The sequence below is a fragment of the Ammospiza nelsoni genome, chromosome 29 (genome assembly GCF_027579445.1).
Source record: "Ammospiza nelsoni isolate bAmmNel1 chromosome 29, bAmmNel1.pri, whole genome shotgun sequence".
Classification (NCBI taxonomy): Eukaryota; Metazoa; Chordata; class Aves; order Passeriformes; family Passerellidae; genus Ammospiza; species Ammospiza nelsoni.
In genome coordinates this window covers 4,363,333-4,387,245 of record NC_080661.1, presented here as the reverse complement: position 1 = coordinate 4,387,245, position 23,913 = coordinate 4,363,333, and the positions used below count along the sequence as shown (strand labels likewise).

At 61.5% G+C, this 23,913-nt stretch overlaps 1 protein-coding gene across 1 annotated transcript in view; it reads right to left on the bottom strand.

The window, feature by feature from the left end:
• LOC132085226 (tenascin-X-like) overlaps positions 1–20,766 on the bottom strand; it is a 76,884-nt gene extending 56,118 nt beyond the window's left edge. The window contains exons 1-14 of the mRNA XM_059490591.1: positions 20,517–20,766; positions 16,357–16,584; positions 13,963–14,075; positions 10,485–10,638; positions 8,383–9,192; positions 7,641–7,730; positions 6,338–6,631; positions 5,865–5,882; positions 5,372–5,659; positions 4,426–4,746; positions 3,438–3,785; positions 1,782–2,132; positions 1,086–1,436; positions 11–322 (exon numbers count right to left, since the gene is read on the bottom strand). Of these exons, the coding sequence (XP_059346574.1) occupies positions 11–322; positions 1,086–1,436; positions 1,782–2,132; positions 3,438–3,785; positions 4,426–4,746; positions 5,372–5,659; positions 5,865–5,882; positions 6,338–6,631; positions 7,641–7,730; positions 8,383–9,192; positions 10,485–10,638; positions 13,963–14,075; positions 16,357–16,584; positions 20,517–20,766 (3,928 nt within the window). The remainder of the gene's footprint in view (positions 1–10; positions 323–1,085; positions 1,437–1,781; positions 2,133–3,437; positions 3,786–4,425; positions 4,747–5,371; positions 5,660–5,864; positions 5,883–6,337; positions 6,632–7,640; positions 7,731–8,382; positions 9,193–10,484; positions 10,639–13,962; positions 14,076–16,356; positions 16,585–20,516) is intronic.
• Between the last annotated feature and the right edge of the window lie 3,147 nt (positions 20,767–23,913).

Genomic DNA, 23,913 nt, shown 5'->3' with positions numbered 1-23,913 from the left:
TCTCCCTCACCTGTGACAGCGTCGGTGGAGACACGGTCAACCCTCCTGCCTCCCCTCAGCCCGTAGAGGTGGAAGCGGTACCGGCGGGACGGGGACAGCCCTGGCACTGTCACCGAGCGGGACCCGCCATCGATGGGCAGGGCCTGGGGCTGGCCCTGGGCATCCCGGTACTGCAGCGTGAAGGAGTCAAAGGAGCCCTCGGGGATGCTCCAGTGCAGCTGCACAGAGCTGGGCGTGACACTGGTGACCCTCAGGTCTTCCAGTGCTGGAGTGGCCTCAGATGCTGGATACTCAGTTTGGGGTTTCTCATGCTGCGGTTCCTCTGAGGGCAGGGGTTCTTCCATGCCTGTAGTGGACAAGAGATGGTAAAGGGATGGGCATATATATGTCTCTCCAAAAGTCCATCCCACCACCCACCAACCAATCCATCCATTCACCCATGTGTCCATCCATTGGACCATTCATCCATCCTCTCCTGTTGAGATGGGATAGCGATCGCGGTGGAAATGCCTGTGTCCCTCAAATGTCCATCCCACCACTTACCAACAATCCATCCATCCATCCATCCATCCATCCATCCATCCATCCATCCATCCATCCATCCATCGTTAATGGATGAAGAATGATCAGTGGGTGGATGGAAGAATGGATGGATGGATGGAAGATAATTGAGGAATGATGATGGTGGTGTTTATACATGGTAGATAAAAAATAGGGATGAAAATGATGGATCAGTGATGGATAATGGTGGATGGATGATGATGATGATCATAGTGGACTGTAAATGTTGGTCACCTGGTCAGTAGAAGGGTCAGTGAGTGATTGGATGGTACCCAAGTCAGTGGATGCTCACTGACAGATGGGGATGGAATAGGAGTGGGATCTGTCCATCCATCCATCCATCCATCCATCCATCCATCCATCCATCCATCCATCCATTCCTCTATTGCCTCACTCCTCCAGCACTCCAACCCTTCATCCAATCGCCCATCACTCCATTCTTTCATCCCTCCATCTCTCCATATATCCATTATTCTTCATCCATACATCCACCCGCCCTTCCTCCTCCTGATTTTCCCCCTCACCTGTCACAGCCTCGGTGGACACATGGTCGATCTTCTTCCTGCCCCTCAGCCCGTAGAGGTGGAAGCGGTACCGGCGGGACGGGGACAGCCCTGGCACTGTCACCGAGCGGGACCCGCCATCGATGGGCAGGGCCTGGGGCTGGCCCTGGGCATCCCGGTACTGCAGCGTGAAGGAGTCAAAGGAGCCCTCAGGGACAGTCCACTGTAGCTCCACAGAGTTGGATGTGACACCAGACACCCTCAGGTCTTCCAGTGCTGGAGTGGTCTCAGGTGTGGGAGCCTCAGTTTGGGGTTTCTCATGCTGTGGTTCCTCTGTGGGCAGGGGCAGTTCCTCTGGCTCTTCTACAGCTCCTATGGAGAGGGGATGTTAATGGCTGCTTCCATCCAAACATCCATCCACCACCAACCAACCCACTCACTCATCCACACTTCCATATTCTAGACCATTCTTACTGGCAATCATCCTTCTGTCCATCCAGCCATTTGTCCATCCATCCATCCATCCATCCATCCATCCATCCATCCATCCATCCATCCATCCATCCATCCATTCCTGTATTCCCCATACATCCACCACTCCATCCCTTCCTCCAATCACGCATCCCTCCATTCCTTCATCCCTCCACGTCTCCATATACCTGATATCCTTCATCCATACATCCACCCACCCTTCCTCACCCTGACCTTCTCTCTTACCCGTGATGACCTCGGTGGACACATGGTCGATCTTCTTCCTGTCCCTCAGCCCGTAGAGGTGGAAGCGGTACCGGCGGGACGGGGACAGCCCTGGCACTGTCACCGAGCGGGACCTCCCATCGATGGGCAGGGCCTGGGGCTGGCCCTGGGCATCCCGGTACTGCAGCGTGAAGGAGTCAAAGGAGCCCTCGGGGACGCTCCAGTGCAGCTGCACAGAGCTGGGCGTGACACTCGAGATCCTCAGGTTTTCCAGTGCTGGAGTGGCCGCAGATGTGGGGGCCTCAGTTTGGGGTTTCTCATCCTGCGGTTCCTCTGTTGGCACGGGCAGTTCCTCTGGCTCTTCTGCAGCTCCTATGGAGCGGGGAAGGTCATGGCTGCTTCCATCCAAAGAACAATCCCCCACCAACCAATCCACTCATTCATCCACACTTCCATATTCTGGACCATTTATTCTGGAACCATCCTTCCCTCCATCCATCCATCCATCCATCCATCCATCCATCCATCCATCCATCCATCCATCCACACACATCCAGTCATCCTTCTTGTCAAAAACTTTTTCCTTCAAATCCTTCTTTAATCTCACCCTCCATTTGATCATCCAGCCTCCCAACCACCAATCTGATCTGATCTGCTCATGTCAAACAAACAGAAATTTGCCCTAAAAAAGATCATGCATCATCTCCCTTCATTAATCCTGTTTCATTCAGGGAGACCTTGAATCCAATCCTCCATCTACAATGTCATTGCCATGCTGCTCCCAAACCCACAACATAAACCAGCCACTGGCTCAGCCATTAATCCACAGTCCGTCCATCCATCCATCCATCCATCCATCCATCCATCCATCCATCCATCCATCGTTAATGGATGAAGAATGATCAGTGGGTGGATGGAGAATGGATGGCTGGAAGATGATTGAGGAATTATGAAGGTGACAATGGACAATGATGGTGGTGGTTATACATGGTTAGTGAAAATTATGGATGATATTGATGGATAATTGATGGATGCTGATGATGATGATAGTGGACAGCAAATGTTGGTCACCCCGATAGGAGAAGGGTCAATGGTTGAATGGATGGTGCCCAAATCAGTGGTTGCTCACTGACAGATGGGGATGGAGTGGGAGTGGGATCTTTGCATCCATCCATCCATCCATCCATCCATCCATCCATCCATCCATCCATCCAGTCATATACCTTTTCAAACACTTTTTGCTTCGACTCCTTTTTTCATGTCACCCTCCCTTTGATCATCCAACCACCCAACCATGGATCTGATCAGATCTGCTCTGTCAAGTAAGCATCAATCTGCCCATAAAAACATCATGCATCATCCATCTTCATCAGTACTGTTTCCTTCAGGCAGACCTTGAATCCAATACTCCATCTACAATTGAATTGCCATGCACCTCCCAAACCCACGACCCAAAGCAGCCACTGGCTCAGCCATTAATCCATTGTCCATCCATCCATCCATCCATCCATCCATCCATCCATCCATCCTTTCCTGTATTCCTCCATCCCTCTACCACTCCATCCCTTCCTCCAATCACCCATTCCTTCATCCCTTCATCACTGCATATATCCATATATCCATTATTCTTCATCCATTCACCCACCCAGACTAACTCCTCATAACCTTTCCTCTTACCTGTCATGACCTCGGTTGAAACGTGGATAATCTTCTTCCTGCCCCGCAGCCCGTAGAGGTGGAAGCGGTACCGGCGGGACGGGGACAGCCCTGGCACTGTCACCGAGCGGGACCCGCCATCGATGGGCAGGGCCTGGGGCTGGCCCTGGGCATCCCGGTACTGCAGCGTGAAGGAGTCAAAGGAGCCCTCGGGGACGCTCCAGTGCAGCTGCACAGAGCTGGGCGTGACGCTGGAAACCTTCAGGTCTTCCAGTGCTGGGGTGGCCTCAGATGTGGGGGACTCAGTTTGGGGTTTCTCATCCTGCGGTTCCTCTGTGGGCAGGGGCTGTTCCTCTGACTCTTCTGCAGCTCCTGTGGAGAGGCGATGTTAATGGCTGCTTCCATCCAACCAACCATCCAAGACCGACCAATCCACTCATTCATCCACACTTCCATATACTGGACCATTCATTCTGGCAACCATCCTTCATCCATCCATCCATCCATCCATCCATCCATCCATCCATCCATCCATCCATCCATCCAGCCATGCATCCATCCAGTCATACTTCTTTTCACACACTTTTTCCTTATCGCCTTCTTTAATCTCACCCTCCTTTTGACCATCCAACCACCCAACCACTGATCAGAATTGATCTGATCTGCTCTGTCCAAAATCTATCAATTTGCCCTAAAAAACATCATGTATTATCCATCTTCATCCCTCCTGTTTCCTTCAGTCAGTCCTTGAACCCAATCCTCCATGCCCATTCTCATTGCCAGGCGCCTCCCAAACCCAGGACACAAACCCGACGCAGGCCCAGCCATAAATCTACTATGCATCCATCCATCCATCCATCCATCCATCCATCCATCCATCCATCCACTACTCCATCAATCTATCCCTTCCTCCAATCACCCATCCCTTCATCCCTCCATCACTGCATATGTCCATTTTTCTTCATCCATACATCCACCCAGTCTTCCTCCTCTTGACCTTCTCCCTCACCCGTGATGACCTCGGTGGACACATGGTCGATCTTCTTCCTGCCCCTCAGCCCGTAGAGGTGGAAGCGGTACCGGCGGGACGGGGACAGCCCTGGCACTGTCACCGAGCGGGACCCGCCATCGATGGGCAGGGCCTGGGGCTGGCCCTGGGCATCCCGGTACTGCAGCGTGAAGGAGTCAAAGGAGCCCTCGGGGACGCTCCAGTGCAGCTGCACAGAGCTGGGCATGACATTCGAGACCCTCAGGTCACCCAGCGCTGCTCTTGGTGGGAGTGCCTCAGATGCCAGGGATTCAGTTTGGGGCTTCTCCTGTTGGGGCTCCTCTGTTGGCAAGGATTCTTCAGTGGCTGGATTGGAAATAAATGGTAATGGGTGTGGCCATCCATGTGTCCTTCCAAATCCCCATCCCACCACCCACCAACCATCCATTCACCCATGTGTCCATCTATTGGATCATCCATCCATCCATCCATCCATCCATCCATCCATCCATCCATCCATCATTCTTTCAGTCACTCATCCAACATCCAATACAAGCCTGTGGACATTTCCACATCAACCTCTCTGCCTCTTTTTCATCAAATCTCCCCACGCCTTCACCCTTCCCACCCTTATTTCCCATGGACAACCTTCCATTCATTTATCACTGAAAACATCCGGCCTGGATAGAGGATGAGGGAAGCATGGCAGGATAGATGGATGCATGATAATTGATGAATGACGGCGATGGCGATCCATGATAGATGAAGATGATGGACGACAATGGACAATTCATGGTTCCTGCAGGTGCTGATGGATGATGAATGATGGAAGGTGCCAGACAATGGGTTGGGGGAAGGGTTCATGGCTGATCAGGTGTTGCTGAGTCAATGGCTGCTAGTTGGTGGGTGTGTGATGGGCATGGGATCCCTTGATGCATCCATTTTGTGATCCTTCCATCCCTGTGACCTTCTCCCTTACCCGTGATGACCTCGGTGGACACATGGTCGATCTTCTTCCTGCCCCTCAGCCCGTAGAGGTGGAAGCGGTACCGGCGGGACGGGGACAGCCCTGGCACTGTCACCGAGCGGGACCCGCCATCGATGGGCAGGGCCTGGGGCTGGCCCTGGGCATCCCGGTACTGCAGCGTGAAGGAGTCAAAGGAGCCCTCGGGGACGCTCCAGTGCAGCTGCACAGAGCTGGGCGTGACACTCGAGACCCTCAGCTCCCCCAGCTCTGCTCCTGCTGGAAATGACTCTGATGCTGGGGGCTCAGGTTGGGGTTTCTCATGGGGCTCCTCTGAGGGCAAGTTCTGCTTCTCTGGCTCTTCTGCAGCTGTGATGGAGAGGTGAGGGTGATGGGTGTGTCCATCTGAACATCCATCCACACTTTCATCTCCTGGATCATTCATTCTGGCCTTCATTAGCAACTCATCCATTCAAGCACGGTTCTTCACAGGCACCTTTCGCTTCAACCGATTCTTTAACTTCTCCCTCATTTGGATCATCCAGCCACCAAATCACTGATTTGATACATCAAACCTCCAGCAAGCTGTCCCCACACCCATTCACCATTGATCATCATCATTATCATCACCATCCATCATTACCCATCACAGTCACCATCCATCCATCCATCCATCATCCATCCATCCATCCATCCATCCATCCATCCATCCATCCATCCATCCATCCCATCATGCTGTTACCAGTCCTCCACCCTCGAGCTGGCACTTGGGATTGGAGGAAACTGAGGAGAGCTTTGGTGGAAGGATGGGTGCTGGATGATGATGGTACCGATGATGATGGGTGATGATGATGACTGTGGGTTCTTGATAGCAGGTTAGTATGGGATGAGATGAGATGAGATAAGTTGGTCCATCCATCCATCCATCCATCCATCCATCCATCCATCCATCCATCCATCTACCCTCACCTGTGATGATATCAATGGAGACACGGTCGATCCTCTTCTCACCCCTCAGCCCGTAGAGGTGGAAGCGGTACCGGCGGGACGGGGACAGCCCTGGCACTGTCACCGAGCGGGACCCGCCATCGATGGGCAGGGCCTGGGGCTGGCCCTGGGCATCCCGGTACTGCAGCGTGAAGGAGTCAAAGGAGCCCTCGGGGACGCTCCAGTGCAGCTGCACAGAGCTGGGCGTGACACTCGAGACCCCCAGGTCACCCAGGGCTGGCCGGGATGGACGCTGCTCTTCTGGCTCGGCTTTGACTGCAATGGAGTGGGAACAGTGTGGGCACAGGCAGCTGTCTGTCCGTTCGCATGGTCATCCATATCTCCAGCCTCCCTCCATCCATCCCTCTCTTATCCCTCCATCTCTCCATCCATCTCCTCCTCCGTTCATGTCTGCATTCATCAGTCTCTCCATCTCTCTAATCCATGGGCCATCCATCCATCCATCATCCATCCATCCATCCATCCATCCATCCATCCATCCATCCATCCATCCATCATCCATCCATCATCCATCCATCCACCCAGCCATCCCTCCCTGTGTCCGTCCATCCATCCACCCATCCATCCATCCATCCATCCATCCATCCATCCATCCATCCATCCATCCATCCATCCATCCCTGTGTCCGTCCATCCATCCATCCATCCATCCATCCATCCATCCATCCATCCATCCATCCATCCATCCATCCATCCATCCCTCCATCCATCCATCCCTCCATCCACCCATCCATCCATCCATCCATCCATCCATCCATCCATCCATCCATCCATCCATCATCCATCCATCCACCCATCCATCCATTCATCCATCCATCCATCCATCCATCCATCCATCCATCCATCCATCCATCCATCCATCCATCCATTCATCCCTCCATCCATCCATCCATCCATCCATCCATCCACCCATCCACCCATCCATCCATCCATCCATCCATCCATCCATCCATCCATCCATCCATCCATCCATCCATCCATCCATCCATCCACCCATCCATCCATCCATCCATCCATCCATCCATCCATCCATCCATCCATCCATCCATCCATCCATCCATCCCTGTGTCCATCCATCCATCCATCCATCCATCCATCCATCCATCCATCCATCCATCCATCCATCCATCCATCCATCCATCCATCCATCCATCCATCCATCCATCCTCTCTCCATACCAGAATCTTCTTAACTGGATGGGACCCTTAAGGGCCATCAAATCCAACCCCTGAGCTCATCCCATCCATCATTCCCAACGTCAGTACCTGTTTTCCCCATGTCCCTCCATGGCTCCGTCACCTTCATCCTGTCCAAGTCCCCCCATTCCAGCACTTCCACCTGGTTTCCACCGTCCCCTGTCCCCAGAGAGCGCGTTACAAGACATCCCTGACACGCCATCTCTCATTTCCCTGCCCAGCATGTCCTTCCCCCTGATCCCTGTGACCCTCCTCCTTCTCAGGATGTCCCTTACACCCATCCTCCCTTTTCCTCTCTCCAGGATGTCCCTCCCTCTGATCCCTGTGATCCTCCTCCTTCTCAGCATGTCCCTCACACCCATCCTCCCTTTTCCTCTCTCCAGGATGTCCCTCCCTCTGATCCCTGTGATCCTCCTCCTTCTCAGCATGTCCTGTCCACCCATCCTCTCCATCCTCCCTGTCCCTGTCCCCCTGTCCCCCTGTCCCCTCCATCCCACCCTCCCTGGAATGTCCCTTCCCTGTCCCTGTCCTGTCCCATTCCCACCTCCCTGCATCCATCTCATTCTGATGTTCCTTTCTCCCATCCTCCATGTTCTCCATCCCCTCCATCCCACCCTCCCTGGAATGTCCCTGTCCCTGTCCCTGTCCCTGTCCCTGTCCCTGTCCCTGTCCCTGTCCCTGTCCCACCATCCCCTCACTCTGATGTTCCTCTCTCCCCATCTCTTCCCCTCTCCAGGATGTCCCTCCCTTGTCCCCCCATCCCTGAGGCCTCCTTTCCGCCCCTGTCCCTCCCCAGTGTCCCCACAGCCACCTGTGTGTCCCCGCGCTGTCCCCAGGCCCGGGTGCCGCCGCAGGATGTAGGCCAGGATGGCACGGGCCACCCCTGGCACCGTCTGGTTGCCACGCAGAGGGAACTTGGTGGCCCGGAGGTGGCTCTCGAGACGCTGCAGCAGGGAGCCACTGTACGGGGACAGCCGGGCCACCAGGTCCTGCAGGGAGGGGACGCCTGGGGACAGGGGGGACCACGGGGACTCTGGGGACCACGGGGGTGGAGGGGACTCTGGGGACACTGGGGACTCTGGGGGTGAAGGAGACCCTGGGGACCCTGGGGACCCTGGCAGCTCTGGGAACTCTGGGGACATTGGGAACTCTGGGGACTCTGGGGACACTGATGACCATGGGGATCCTGGTGACCCTGGGGATTCTGGTGACTCCGGTGACTCTGGTGACACCGGTGACCCTGGGGACTCTGGTGACACTGGTGACTCTGAGAATTCTGGTGGCACCGGTGACCCTGGGGACTCTGGTGGCACCGGTGACTCTGAGAATTCTGGTGGCACCGGTGACGCTGGGGGCTCTGGTGGCACCGGTGACCTCGCGGGTGCTGGTGATCCTAGGGACCCTCGAGCTGCTGGAGATGCTGGAACCTTGGGAGATGCTGGTGACCCCAAGGAGCCGGGTGACCCCAGGGACAAGTCTGGTGATAGGGGTGACACCGGTGACCCTGGGGACCCTGGGGATTCTGGGGGTCCTCGGGCTGATGGTGCCACTGCTGGGGACCCCAGGGAGCCCTGAGGTGACCCCGGGGACCCCTCATGGTGGGGCACGGACAGGGTGAGCGCTGTGGAACAAAGGGGAGCCATGTCACCAATGTGTCACAGAGACTGGGGACATCCCTGTCCCCATCCCTGTGCCATCTCCACTGTCTCCATGCCATCCTGTCCCTGTCCCCATGCCACCCACTGTCCCCACTGCCATTCCTGTCCCTGCTGTGTTCCTCACTCCATCTCTGCACCCGCTGCCTTGTCCCCAGGTGTCCCCAGGTGTCCCTGAGGTGTCCCTGGGGTGTCCCCAGGTGTCCCCACCTGTGCACAGGTGCAGGACCCTCTCTCCACCCTCACCCCCCTGCCATTCCCACCCCCTTTCCTGTCCCCACCGTGTCCCCAGGTGTCCCCAGGTGTCCCCAGGTGTCCCCACCTGTGCACAGGTGTCCCCACCATGTCCCCAGGTGTCCTCAGTTGTTCCCAGGTGTCCCCAGGTGTCCCCACCTGTGCACAGGTGCAGGACCCTCTCTCCCTCCTCACCCCCATGCCATCCCCACCCTCACCCCGTTCCTGTTTCCTCATCCCCTGCCCTGTCCCCAGGTGTCCCCAAGTGTCCCCACCTGTGCACCACCCTGTTCCCATGGTGTCCCCAGGTGTCCCCAGGTGTCCCCAGGTGTCCCCACCTGTGCACAGGTGCAGGATCCTTTCTCCATCCTCACCCCCGTCCCATTCCCATTCTCACCCCGTTCCTGTTTCCCCACCCCTTGCCATGTCCCCACCGTGTCCCCAGGTATCCCCACCATGTCCCCAGGTGTCCCTGTGGTGTCCCCAGGTGTCCCCAGGTGTCCCCACCTGTGCACAGGTGCAGGACCCTCTCTCCCTCCTCACCCCCATGCCATCCCCACCCTCACCCCATTCCTGTTTCCTCATCCCCTGCCCTGTCCCCACCGTGTCCCCAGGTGTCCCCACCATGTTCCCAGGTGTCCCCACCATGTCCCCAGGTGTCCCTGTGGTGTCCCCAGGTGTCCCCAGGTGTCCCCACCTGTGCACAGGTGCAGGACCCTCTCTCCACCCTCACCCCCCTGCCATTCCCACCCTCACCCCAATCCTGTTGCCCTGCCCTGTCCCCACAGTGATCCCAGGTGTCCCCAGGTGTCCCCAGGTGTCCCCACCATGTCCCCAGGTGTCCCTGTGGTGTCCCCAGGTGTCCCCAGGTGTCCCCACCTGTGCACAGGTGCAGGACCCTCTCTCCACCCTCCTCCCAATGCCATTCCCACCCTCACCCCGTTCCTGTTTCCCCACCCCTGCCCTGTCCCCAGGTGTCCCCAGGTGTCCCCAGGTGTCCCCAGGTGTCCCCAGGTGTCCCCACCTGTGCGCAGCCGCAGGACCCCAGGTGCCCCCAGGTGCGGCCCCCGCCGGGCCTGGACCAGCAGCTCGAAGGGGCGGCCTGGGGACAGCCCTGTCACCGAGAAGGCGACGGCAGAGCTGGGCAGTTCGTGCGTCGTCATGGCCACCGGGTCATCCTGGGGACATTTGGGGACACAGTGAGGGGACCCGGGGGCACCGTGGGGACACCACAGGGACACACTGGGGACATTTGGGGACACAGTGAGGGGACACGGGGGCACCGTGGGGACACCACAGGGACACACTGGGGACATTTGGGGACACAGTGAGGGGACACGGGGGCACCGTGGGGACACCACAGGGACACACTGGGGACATTTGGGGACACAGTGAGGGGACATGGGGCACCATGGGGACACCACAGGGACACACTGGGGACATTTGGGGACACAGTGAGGGGACACGGGGGCACCGTGGGGACACCACAGGGACACACTGGGGACATTTGGGGACACAGTGAGGGGACACGGGGGCACCGTGGGGACACCACAGGGACACACTGGGGACATTTGGGGACACAGTGAGGGGACACGGGGGCACCGTGGGGACACCACAGGGACACACTGGGGACATTTGGGGACACAGTGACGGGACACGGGGGCACCGTGGGGACACCACAGGGACACACTGGGGACATTTGGGGACACAGTGAGGGGACACGGGGGCACCGTGGGGACACCACAGGGACACACTGGGGACATTTGGGGACACAGTGAGGGGACACGGGGGCACCGTGGGGACACCACAGGGACACACTGGGGACATTTGGGGACACAGTGAGGGGACACGGGGGCACCGTGGGGACACCACAGGGACACGCTGGGGACATTTGGGGACACAGTGAGGGGACACGGGGGCACCGTGGGGACACCACAGGGACACACTGGGGACATTTGGGGACACAGTGAGGGGACATGGGGCACCATGGGGACACCACAGGGACACACTGGGGACATTTGGGGACACAGTGAGGGGACACGGGGGCACCGTGGGGACACCACAGGGACACACTGGGGACATTTGGGGACACAGTGAGGGGACATGGGGCACCATGGGGACACCACAGGGACACACTGGGGACACACTGAACACTGGGGACACACTGGACACAGGTGAGGACACCTGGGGACACCACAGGGACACACTGGGGACAGAGTGGGGAAACCATGGGGACACCACAGGGAACACTGGGGACACGTTGGGGACACCATGGGACACACTGGGGGACACCATGGGGACACCACAGGGAGCACTGGGGACACACTGGGAACACACTGGGGACACACTGGGGACACACTGGGAATGTGTTGGGAGCTTGAGGGACACTTTGGTGACGTGTTGGGGACACAGTGAGGACAGGGTGGTGACTCATTGGGGGACACAATGGGGACACACCAGGAACGTGGTGGAGACACCACAGGGAACATTGGGGACACACTGGGGACACACTGGGGACACCACAGGGAACACTGGGGACACGTTGGGGACACCATGGGGGAAACCATGGGGACACCACAGGGACACACTGGGGACACACTGGGGACACACTGAACACTGGGGACACACTGGACACAGGTGAGGACACCTGGGGACACCACAGGGACACGCTGGGGACACACTGGGGACAATGCTGGGGGCATGCACATGTTTGGGACACATTTTGGGGGACACATAGGGGACACCATTGGGGACACCTTGGGGACACACGGGGATGATTTGGGGACATGTTGGGCTCTTCCCATTGTGGCCACACGGTGGCACTGGGGTGGTGCCCCTGGCATGTCCCTGTTCCTGCTGTGTCCCCTCCTGTCCCTGTGCCACCCCCACGTGTCACCTCCCGTCCCTGTGCAACCCCCGCCTGTCACCTCCTGTCCCTGTGCCACCCCCGTGTCCCCACTCACCAGTGGCACCAGTGTCCCCTCCTGTGCCACCCCCGTGTCCCCACTCACCAGTGGCACCAGTGTCACCTCCTGTCCCTGTGCCACCCCCGTGTCCCCACTCACCAGTGGCACCAGCGTCCCCTCCTGTCCCTGTGCCACCCCTGTGTCCCCCACTCACCAGTGGCACCAGTGTCCCCTCCTGTGCCACCCCCGTGTCCCCACTCACCAGTGGCACCAGTGTCCCCTCCTGTGCCACCCCCGTGTCCCCACTCACCAGTGGCACCAGTGTCCCCTCCTGTGCCACCCCCGTGTCCCCACTCACCAGTGGCACCAGTGTCCCCTCCTGTGCCACCCCCGTGTCCCCACTCACCAGTGGCACCAGTGTCCCCTCCTGTGCCACCCCCGTGTCCCCACTCACCAGTGGCACCAGTGTCACCTCCTGTCCCTGTGCCACCCCCCGTGTCCCCACTCACCAGTGGCACCAGTGTCACCTCCTGTGCCACCCCCGTGTCCCCACTCACCAGTGGCACCAGTGTCACCTCCTGTCCCTGTGCCACCCCCGTGTCCCCACTCACCAGTGGCACCAGTGTCCCCTCCTGTGCCACCCCCGTGTCCCCACTCACCAGTGTCCCCTCCTGTCCCTGTGCCACCCCCATGTCCCCACTCACCAGTGGCACCAGTGTCCCCTCCTGTCCCTGTGCCACCCCCATGTCCCCACTCACCAGTGGCACCAGTGTCCCCTCCTGTCCCTGTGCCACCCCCCGTGTCCCCACTCACCAGTGGCACCAGTGTCCCCTCCTGTCCCTGTGCCACCCCCGTGTCCCCACTCACCAGTGGCACCAGTGTCCCCTCCTGTGCCACCCCCGTGTCCCCACTCACCAGTGTCCCCTCCTGTGCCACCCCCGTGTCCCCACTCACCAGTGGCACCAGTGTCCCCTCCTGTGCCACCCCCGTGTCCCCACTCACCAGTGGCACCAGTGTCCCCTCCTGTGCCACCCCCGTGTCCCCACTCACCAGTGGCACCAGTGTCCCCTCCTGTGCCACCCCCGGGTCCCCACTCACCAGTGGCACCAGTGTCCCCTCCTGTCCCTGTGCCACCCCCGTGTCCCCACTCACCAGTGGCACCAGTGTCCCCTCCTGTTCCTGTGCCACCCCCGTGTCCCCACTCACCAGTGGCACCAGTGTCACCTCCTGTTCCTGTGCCACCCCCGTGTCCCCACTCACCAGTGGCACCAGTGTCCCCTCCTGTGCCACCCCCCGTGTCCCCTCTCACCAGTGGCACCAGTGTCACCTCCTGTGCCACCCCCGTGTCCCCACTCACCAGTGGCACCAGTGTCACCTCCTGTGCCACCCCCGTGTCCCCACTCACCAGTGTCCCCTCCTGTCCCTGTGCCACCCCCGTGTCCCCACTCACCAGTGGCACCAGTGTCCCCTCCTGTGCCACCCCCCGTGTCCCCTCTCACCAGTGGCACCAGTGTCCCCTCCTGTGCCACCCCCCGTGTCCCCACTCACCAGTGGCACCAGTGTCCCCTCCTGTGCCACCCCCGTGTCCCCACTCACCAGTGGCACCAGTGTCACCCGGTAGCCGTCGGGAGGCACCGCGGGCTGGGCCCAGGTGATGCGCAGCGACGTCGGCGTGCGGGAGGCCAGGCGGGGTGACACCCAGGGCACCTCTGAGGGGACACAACAGGGACACGGTGGGGACAGAGCAGGGACAGCGTGGGGACAGCGCAGGGACACGGTGGGGATAGGGCAGGGACACATTGGGGACACACTGGGGACACCTTGGGGACACTTTGGGGACACCGTGGGGACACCTTGGGGACACTTTGGGGACACCTTTGGGGCACCTTGGGCACACCTTAGGGACACCCTGGGGACACCTTGGGGACACACTGGGCACACCTTAGGGACACCCTGGGGACACCTTTGGGGCACCTTGGGGACACCTTGGGGATACTTTGGGGACACCTTTGGGGCACCTTGGGGACACCTTGGGGACACCTTGGGGACACACTGGGGACACCTTGGGGACACATTGGGGACACATTTGGGGCACCTTGGGGACACCTTGGGGACACCTTGGGGACACACTGGGGACACACTGGGGACACCTTGGGGACACATTGGGGACACCTTGGGGACACCTTGGGGACACATTGGGGACACACTGGGGACACCTTGGGGACACATTGGGGACACATTGGGGACACCTTTGGGGACACCTTTGGGGCACCTTGGGGACACTGTGGGGACACCATGGGGACACACTGGGGACACTTTGGGGACACCTTTGGGGCACCTTGGGCACACCTTAGGGACACCCTGGGGACACCTTGGGGACACACTGGGCACACCTTAGGGACACCCTGGGGACACCTTTGGGGCACCTTGGGGACACCTTGGGGACACACTGGGGACACACTGGGGACACCTTGGGGACACCTTGGGGACACCTTGGGGACACATTGGGGACACATTGGGGACACTGTGGGGACACCATGGGGACACACTGGGGACACTTTGGGGACACCTTTGGGGCACCTTGGGCACACCTTAGGGACACCCTGGGGACACCTTTGGGGACACACTGGGCACACCTTAGGGACACCCTGGGGACACCTTTGGGGCACCTTGGGGACACCTTGGGGACACTTTGGGGACACCTTTGGGGCACCTTGGGGACACCTTGGGGACACACTGGGGACACACTGGGGACACCTTGGGGACACATTGGGGACACCTTGGGGACACCTTGGGGACACACTGGGGACACACTGGGGACACACTGGGGACACCTTGGGGACACACTGGGGACACACTGGGGACACATTGGGGACACACTGGGGACACCTTGGGGACACCTTGGGGACACATTGGGGACACCTTGGGGACACCTTGGGGACACACTGGGCACACCTTAGGGACACCCTGGGGACACCTTTGGGGCACCTTGGGGACACCTTGGGGACACTTTGGGGACACCTTTGGGGCACCTTGGGGACACCTTGGGGACACCTTGGGGACACCTTGGGGACACACTGGGGACACACTGGGGACACCTTGGGGACACCTTGGGGACACACTAGGGACACACTGGGGACACCTTGGGGACACTGTGGGGACACACTGGGGACACCTTGGGGACACTGTGGGGACACCTTTGGGGCACCTTGGGCACACCTTAGGGACACCCTGGGGACACCTTTGGGGCACCTTGGGGACACCTTGGGGACACTTTGGGGACACCTTGGGGACACCTTGGGGACACACTGGGGACACACTGGGGACACCTTGGGGACACCTTGGGGACACATTGGGGACACCTTGGGGACACACTGGGGACACACTGGGGACACCTTGGGGACACATTGGGGACACCTTGGGGACACCTTGGGGACACATTGGGGACACACTGGGGACACCTTGGGGACACTTTGGGGACACCTTTGGGGCACCTTGGGGACACCTTAGGGACACCCTGGGGACACCCTGGGGACACCTTTGGGGCACCTTGGGGACACCTTGGGGACACTTTGGGGACACCTTTGGGGCACCTTGGGGACACCTTGGGGACACACTGGGGACACACTGGGGACACATTGGGGACACACTGGGGACACACTGGGGACACCTTGGGGACACATTGGGGACACCTTGGGGACACACTGGGGACACACTGGGGACACCTTGGGGACACATTGGGGACACCTTGGGGACACCTTGGGGACACACTGGGGACACACTGGGGACACCTTGGGGACCCATTGGGGACACCTTGGGGACACATTAGGGACACACTGGGGACACCTTGGGGACACATTGGGGACACACTGGGGACACACTGGGGACACCTTGGGGACACATTGGGGACACCTTGGGGACACATTGGGGACACACTGGGGACACCGTGGGGACACCGTGGGGACACCGTGTGTCACCGCGGGGACGCACCGACGTGGCAGCGGGCGCCGCCCCAGCCCGGCGCGCAGGCGGCCGTGCCGCAGTCGGGGCCGCTCCAGCCCGGGAAGCAGCGGCAGCGCCCCCGCTCGCACCGGCCCTGGTCGCTGCAGCCGCGGGGACACGCGGGGCGGGGCGGGGCCGGGGGCGGGGCCTCGCCCGAGGGGGCGGGGCAAGCGCAGGCACCGCCCGCGGGGGGGGCGCAGAGCTGCACGGAGCGGCCTGGGGGGGGGGGGGGGGGGACACGGACAGCGGGGTGAGACACAGTGACCCCCGGTGACCCCCAATGACCCCCGAAACCCACCTCAGTGTCCCCCCAATGACCCCCCCCACCGATCCCCCCAACCCCCCCCAATGACCCCCCGAAACCCACCTCAGTGTCCCCCCAATGACCCCCCCACCGATCCCCCCAACCCCCCCCAATGACCCCCCGAAACCCACCTCAGTGTCCCCCCAATGACCCCCCCACCGATCCCCCCAAACCCCCCCAATGACCCCCCGAAACCCACCTCAGTGACCCCCCAATGCCCCCCCGAAACCCACCTCAGTGACCCCCCAATGCCCCCCCCACCATCCCCCCAACCCCCCCCAATGTCCCCACCAATGCCCACCTCAGTGTCCCCCCAATGACCCCAATGAACCCCCCGAAACCCACCTCAGTGTCCCCCCAATGTCCCCCCCCACCGATCCCCCCAATGTCCCCCCAAAACCCACCTCAGTGTCCCCCCAATGACCCCCCCACCGATCCCCCCAATGTCCCCCCAATGACCCCCCGAAACCCACCTCAGTGTCCCCCCAATGACCCCCCCGAAACCCACCTCAGTGACCCCCCAATGACCCCCCCACCGATCCCCCCAACCCCCCCCCAAGACCCCCCCGAAACCCACCTCAGTGTCCCCCCAATGACCCCCCGAAACCCACCCCAGTGACCCCCCAATGACCCCCCGAAACCCACCTCAGTGACCCCCCAATGACCCCCCCACTGATCCCCCCAAACCCCCCCAATGACCCCCCGAAACCCACCTCAGTGTCCCCCCAATGACCCCCCGAAACCCACCTCAGTGTCCCCCCAATGCCCCCCCCACCGATCCCCCCAAACCCCCCCCCAATGTCCCCACCAATGCCCACCCCAGTGACCCCTCAGCGACCCCCTCCAAACGACCCCCCAATATCATCAGCAATGACGACCTCAATGACCCCCAATGACCTCCCAGTGACCCCCCAGTGACCCCTGCTGACCCTCGCAGTGACCCCCCAATGACCGCTCCCCAATGTCCCCACCAAAACCCACCTCAGTGTCCCCTCAATGACCCCACAACGACCCCCGAATGTCCCCACCAATGTCCCCCCAGTGACCCCTCGGTGACCTCCCCAGTGACCCTCCAATGACCCCCCAGTGACCCCGAATGACTCCACCAATGTCACCCCAATGACCCCCAATGGCCCCCCAGTGTCCCCCCCCCAATCCCCCAAGGACACCCAATGACCCCAATGCCCCCCAATGTCCCCAATGTCCCCCAATGTCCCCATTGTCCCCCTGTCCTCCCTGTGTCCCCAATGTCCCCCATGTCCCCAGTGTCCCCCTGTTCTCCCCTGTGTCCCCCATGTCCCCCATGTCCCCAGTGTCCCCCTGGCCTCCCTCTGTTTCTGTCCCACCCTGGGGCTCCCCCATGTCCCCTCCATGTCACCAACCTCTGTCACCTGTCCCAGCCTCGTGTTCTGCCATGTGCCCCATGCTCCCAATGTCCCCAATGTCCCCCCAATGTCCCCCATGTCCCCAGTGTCCCCCTGTGCTCCCCTGTCCCATCCTGGGGCACTCTCCCATGTCCCCTCCATGTCCCCAACATGTCACCGATCTCTGTCACTCATGCCAGCCTCATGTTCTGCCATGTCCCTTCACTGTCCCCATGAGGCCCATGTCCCCCATGTCACCAATGTCCCCAATGTCTCCCTGCCCTCCCTGTGTCCCTGTCCCAGACCGGGGTTCTTCTGTGTCCCCGCCTTGTCCCCTGTCACCTGTCCCGGCCTGCGGTCCCCCCTTGTCCCCCGCAGTGTCCCTCATGTCCCCAGTGACCCCCAATGTCCCCCTCACTACCCCATGTCCCCCATGTCCCCCATTTCCCCCCCCTTGTCCCCTGTCACCTGTCCTGGCCTGGGGTCCCCCCTTGTCCCCAATGTCCCCCCATGTCCCCAATGTCCCCCCCCTTGTCCCCCTGTCACCTGTCCCAGCCTGGGGTCCCCCCTTGTCCCCCGCAGTGTCCCCATGAGCCCAATGTCCCCAGTAGTCCCCTGTGTCCCCCTGTGTCCCTGTCCCAGCCTGGAGCTCCCCCGTGTCCCCCCCCTTGTCCCCTCCAGGTCACCAACCTCTGTCACCTGTCCCAGCCCCGTGTCCCCATTGTCCCCCCGTGTCCCCCTGCCCTCCCTGTGCTCACCTGTCCCAGCCTCGTGTTCTGCCATGTCCCCCATGTCCCCATGTCCCCCTTGTCCCTGCAATGTCCCCCATGTCCCTGCAATGTCCCCCTTGTCCCCAATGTCCCCCTTGTCCCTGCAATGTCCCCCATGTCCCCCATGTCCCCAATGTCCCCCTTGTCCCTGCAATGTCCCCTATGTCCCCCATGTCCCCATGTCCCCCCATGTCCCCAATGTCCCCATGTCCCCCAATGTCCCCCATGTCCCCCAATGTCCCCCAATGTCCCCCATGTCCCCCATGTCCCCCAATATTCCCCATGTCCCCATGTCCCCCATGTCCCCAATGTCCCCCATGTCCCCCAATGTCCCCCTTGTCCCTGCAATGTCCCCCAATGTCCCCCAATGTCCCCCATGTCCCCCATGTCCCCATGTCCCCCAATGTCCCCCATGTCCCCCATGTCCCCAAATGTCCCCCAATGTCCCCCATGTCCCCATGTCCCCCATGTCCCCCTTGTCCCTGCAATGTCCCCCATGTCCCCCAATGTCCCCCATGTCCCCAATGTCCCCCAATGTCCCCCATGTCCCCCATGTCCCCAATGTCCCCCAAGGTCCCCCATGTCCCCCCAATGTTCCCCATGTCCCCATGTCCCCATGTCCCCTCCCATGTCCCCAATGTCCCCCTTGTCCCTGCAATGTCCCCCATGTCCCCCAATGTCCCCCATGTCCCCATGTCCCCCTTGTCCCTGCAATGTCCCCTATGTCCCCCCTGTCCCCATGTCCCCCATGTCCCCATGTCCCCCATGTCCCCAATGTCCCCCTTGTCCCTGCAATGTCCCATGTCCCCCAATGTCCCCCTTGTCCTGCAATGTCCCCCATGTCCCCAATGTCCCCATGTCCCCATGTCCCATGTCCCCATGTCCCCCATGTCCCCCCATGTCCCCCATGTCCCCATGTCCCTCCATGTCCCCCATGTCCCCCAATGTCCCCCATGTCCCCAAGGTCCCCCATGTCCCCCAATGTCCCCCATGTCCCCATGTCCCCATGTCCCCCTTGTCCCTGCAATGTCCCCTATGTCCCCCCTGTCCCCATGTCCCCCATGTCCCCCCATGTCCCCATGTCCCCATGTCCCCCATGTCCCCAATGTCCCCCTTGTCCCTGCAATGTCCCCATGTCCCCCAATGTCCCCCATGTCCCCAATGTCCCCCTCCCCCGCTGTCCCCTGTCACCTGTCCTGGCCTGGGGTCCCCCCTTGTCCCTATACTGTCCCTGCAATGTCCCCAATGTACCCTCACTACCCCATGTCCCCCCTGTCCCTCCAATGTCCCAAATGTCCCCAGTGTCCCCCCGCTGTCCCCTGTCACCTGTCCCGGCCTGGGGTCCCCCCGTGTCCCGCAGTGCCCCCCATGTCCCCATTGTCCTCGCTGTCCCCTGTCACCTGTCCCGGCCTGCAGTCCCCCGTGTCCCCGCAGTGTCCCCCATGTCCCCATTGTCCTCGCTGTCCCCTGTCACCTGTCCCGGCCTGCGGTCCCCCCGTGTCCCCTCGCTGTCCCTATGAGCCCCATGTCCCCCCCTCCCCGCTGTCCCCTGTCACCTGTCCCGGCCTGCGGTCCCCCCGTGTCCCCGCAGTGTCCCCCATGTCCCCATTGTCCTCGCTGTCCCCTGTCACCTGTCCCGGCCTGCAGTCCCCCCGTGTCCCCTCACTGTCCCCATGTCCCCCATGTCTCCCCCCCCCCATCCCCTGTCACCTGTCCCGGCCTGCGGTCCCCCCGTGTCCCCGCAGTGTCCCCTCAGCGCCTGCACGTGTCCCTCGAGCTCCCGCAGCCGCCGCAGCACATCGGCCAGCGCCGCCCCGCACGGCCCGGGGACAGGCGACACCGATGGGGACACCGGGGGCGACACCGGGGGCGACACCGGGGGTGGCACCGGGGGTGGCACCTCCTCCCCCCGCAGCGCCAGCGCCAGCAGCAGCAGCCGCAGCTCCAGGGACACCGGCATCGTCCTGCGGGACAGCAGGGGGACATGGGGACATCGTGGGGACATCGTGGGGACATGGGGACATGGGGACATCGTGGGGACATGGGGACACTGCGAGGGGACACAGGGACACAGGGACATGGGGACACTGCGAGGGGACACAGGGACACAGGGACATGGGGACATGGATGGGGACATGGGGACATCGTGGGGACATGGGGACATGGATGGGGATGTGGAGGGGGACCTGGGGACATGGATGGGGACATGGGGACACTGCGAGGGGACACAGGGACACGGGGACATGGGGACATGGATGGGGACATCGTGGGGACATGGGGACACTGCGAGGGGACACAGGGACACAGGGACATGGGGGTCATGGATGGGGACATCGTGGGGACATGGGGACACTGCGAGGGGACACAGGGACATGGGGACATGGGGACATGGATGGGGACATGGGGACATGGATGGGGACATGGATGGGGACATGGGGACATGGATGGGGACATGGATGGAGACACGGGGACATCGTGGGGACATTGTGGGGACATGGATGGGGACATCGTAGGGACAAGGGGACATCCCTGGGGACACAGGGACATGGGGACATGGATGGGGACATGGGTGGGGACACGGGGACATGGATGGGGACACAGGCACAGGGATGAGCATGCGGGCACATCCATAGGGACATCCCTGGGGACACGGGGACATGGGGGGGACGTCCCTGGGGACATCCGTGGGGACAGCTACGGGACACAGGGACAGGGATGAGCATGAGGGGACATCTGTGGGGACATCCATGAGGACACAGGGACATGGAGGGGACGCAGGGACACCTGTGGGGACAGCTAGGGGACACAGGCATGAGCAGGCAGGGACATCTTGGGGACATCCATGGGTGGACACGGGGACACCAATGAAGGGCACAGGGACATGTGGGGACAGCCAGGGGACACAGGGACAGGGATGAGCATGTGGGGACATCCATGGGGACACCCCTGGGGACACACAGACACCCCGAACCCGGCACCCCCAGTCACCCCCAGTCACCCCCAGTCACCCCTCCCAGTGATTCCCAGTCCCCCCCAGTTCCCCCCATTCCCCCGGGTGCAATTCCCCCAGTCTCCCCCAGTCTCCCCCAGTGCCCCCCAGTGCCCCCCAGGACCTTCCCAGTCCCCCCCACACTTCCCCCCAGTGCCTCCCAGTCTCCCCCAGTGCCCCCAGTTCCCCCCAGTTCCCTCCCAGTCCATCCCAGTTCTCCCAGTCCCCCCCAGTGCCCCAAATTCCCCCCAGTTTCCCCCAGTTCTCCCAGTTCTTCCCAGTGACCTCAGAGCCCCCAGTGCCTCCCAGTCCCTCCCAGTGCCCCCAGTCCCTCCCAGTTCCCCCCAGTCCATCCCAGTTCTCCCAGTCCCCCCCAGTGCCCCCAATTCCCCCCAGTTTCCCCCAGATCTCTCAGTGCCCCCCAGTCCCGCCCCATTCTCCCAGTCCCTCCCAGTCCCTCCCAGTCCCTCTCAGCTCTCCCAGTGCCCCCAGTTCCCCCCAGTTTCCCCCAGTTCTCCCAGTTCTTCCCAGTGACCTCAGAGCCCCCAGCGCCTCCCAGCGGCCTCCCAGTCCCTCCCAGTGCCCCCAGTTCCCCCCAGTTCCCTCCCAGTCCATCCCAGTTCTCCCAGTCCCCTCCAGTGCCCCAAATTCCCCCCAGTTTCTCCCAGTTCTCTCAGGGCCCCCCAGTACTGCCCAGTTCATCCCAGTGCTCCCAGTCCCTCCCAGTTCCCCCCAGTTCATCCCAGTGCTCCCAGTCCCCCCCAGTGCTCCCCAGTCCATCCCAGTGCTCCCAGTCCCCCCCAGTGCCCCCAATTCCCCCAGTCTCTCCCAGTCCATCCCAGTCCCTCCCCAGTCCCTCCCAGTCCCTCCCAGTCCCTCTCAGCTCTCCCAGTGCCCCCAGTTCCCCCCAGTTTCCCCCAGTTCTCCCAGTTCTTCCCAGTGACCTCAGAGCCCCCAGCGCCTCCCAGCGGCCTCCCAGTCCCTCCCAGTGCTCCCAGTTCCCCTCAGATATCCGTGTCCCCCCAGTGCTGCCCAGTTCTCCTGGTCCCCCGCCACTTCCCCCAGTTCCCCCCAGACCCCCTGTGCCCCTCAGTCCTGCCCCATTCTCCCAGTTCCTCCCAGTTCCTCCCAGTTCTTCCCAGTCCCTCCCAGTCCCCCCCAGTGCCCCCCAGTTCTCCCAGTCCCCCCCCAGTTCTCCCAGTTCCCCCAGACCCTCCTGTGCCCCCCAGTCCCTCCCAGTTCTCCCAGTGCCCCCAGTTCCCCCCGATTCTCTCAGTGCCCCCCCAGTCCTGCCCAGTTTTCCCAGTTCCCCCCAGTGCCCCCCAGTCCCTCCCAGCTCCCCCCAGTCTCTCCCAGTACCTCCCAGTCCATCCCAGTCCATCCCAGTCCCTCCCAATCCCCCCAGTCTCTCCCAGTCCATCCCAGTCCCTCCCAGTCCCCCCCAGTCCATCCCAGTCCCCCCCCAGTTCCCTCCCAGTCCATCCCAGTTCATCCCAGTCTCTCCCAGTCCATCCCAGCGCCCCCCAGTTCCCCCCAGTCCATCCCAGTTCCCCCCCAGTTCCCTCCCAGTCCCCCACAGTCCATCCCAGTCCCCCCCCAGTTCCCTCCCAGTCCATCCCAGTTCATCCCAGTCTCTCCCAGTCCATCCCAGCGCCCCCCAGTTCCCCCCAGTCCATCCCAGTCCCCCCCCAGTTCCCTCCCAGTCCATCCCAGTTCATCCCAGTCTCTCCCAGTCCATTCCAGCGTCCCCCAGTTCCCCCCAGTCCATCCCAGTTCCCCCCAGTCCATCCCAGTTCCCCCCAGTATCCCCCAGTACCTCCGGCCGCTCCCGCTCCGCTCTCGCTCTGCCCCGGGCGGGGTGGCCCGAGGGGGCGGGGCCTGGGGGCGGGGCCTGGGCCACACCCACCCCGCCCCCCCAGGGGAGCCTCCCCCGCCCGTGTTTGGGGCGTTGCCATGGAAACCAAACAGCGGAGCGGGAGCGGCTCCAGGGAGAGCGGGGAGAGAAACCAGTGAGACCAGTAAGGGAAACCAGTGAGACCAGTAAGGGAAACCAGTGAGACCAGTAAGGGAGACCACTGAGACCAGTAAGGGAAACCAGTGAGACCAGTAAGGGAAACC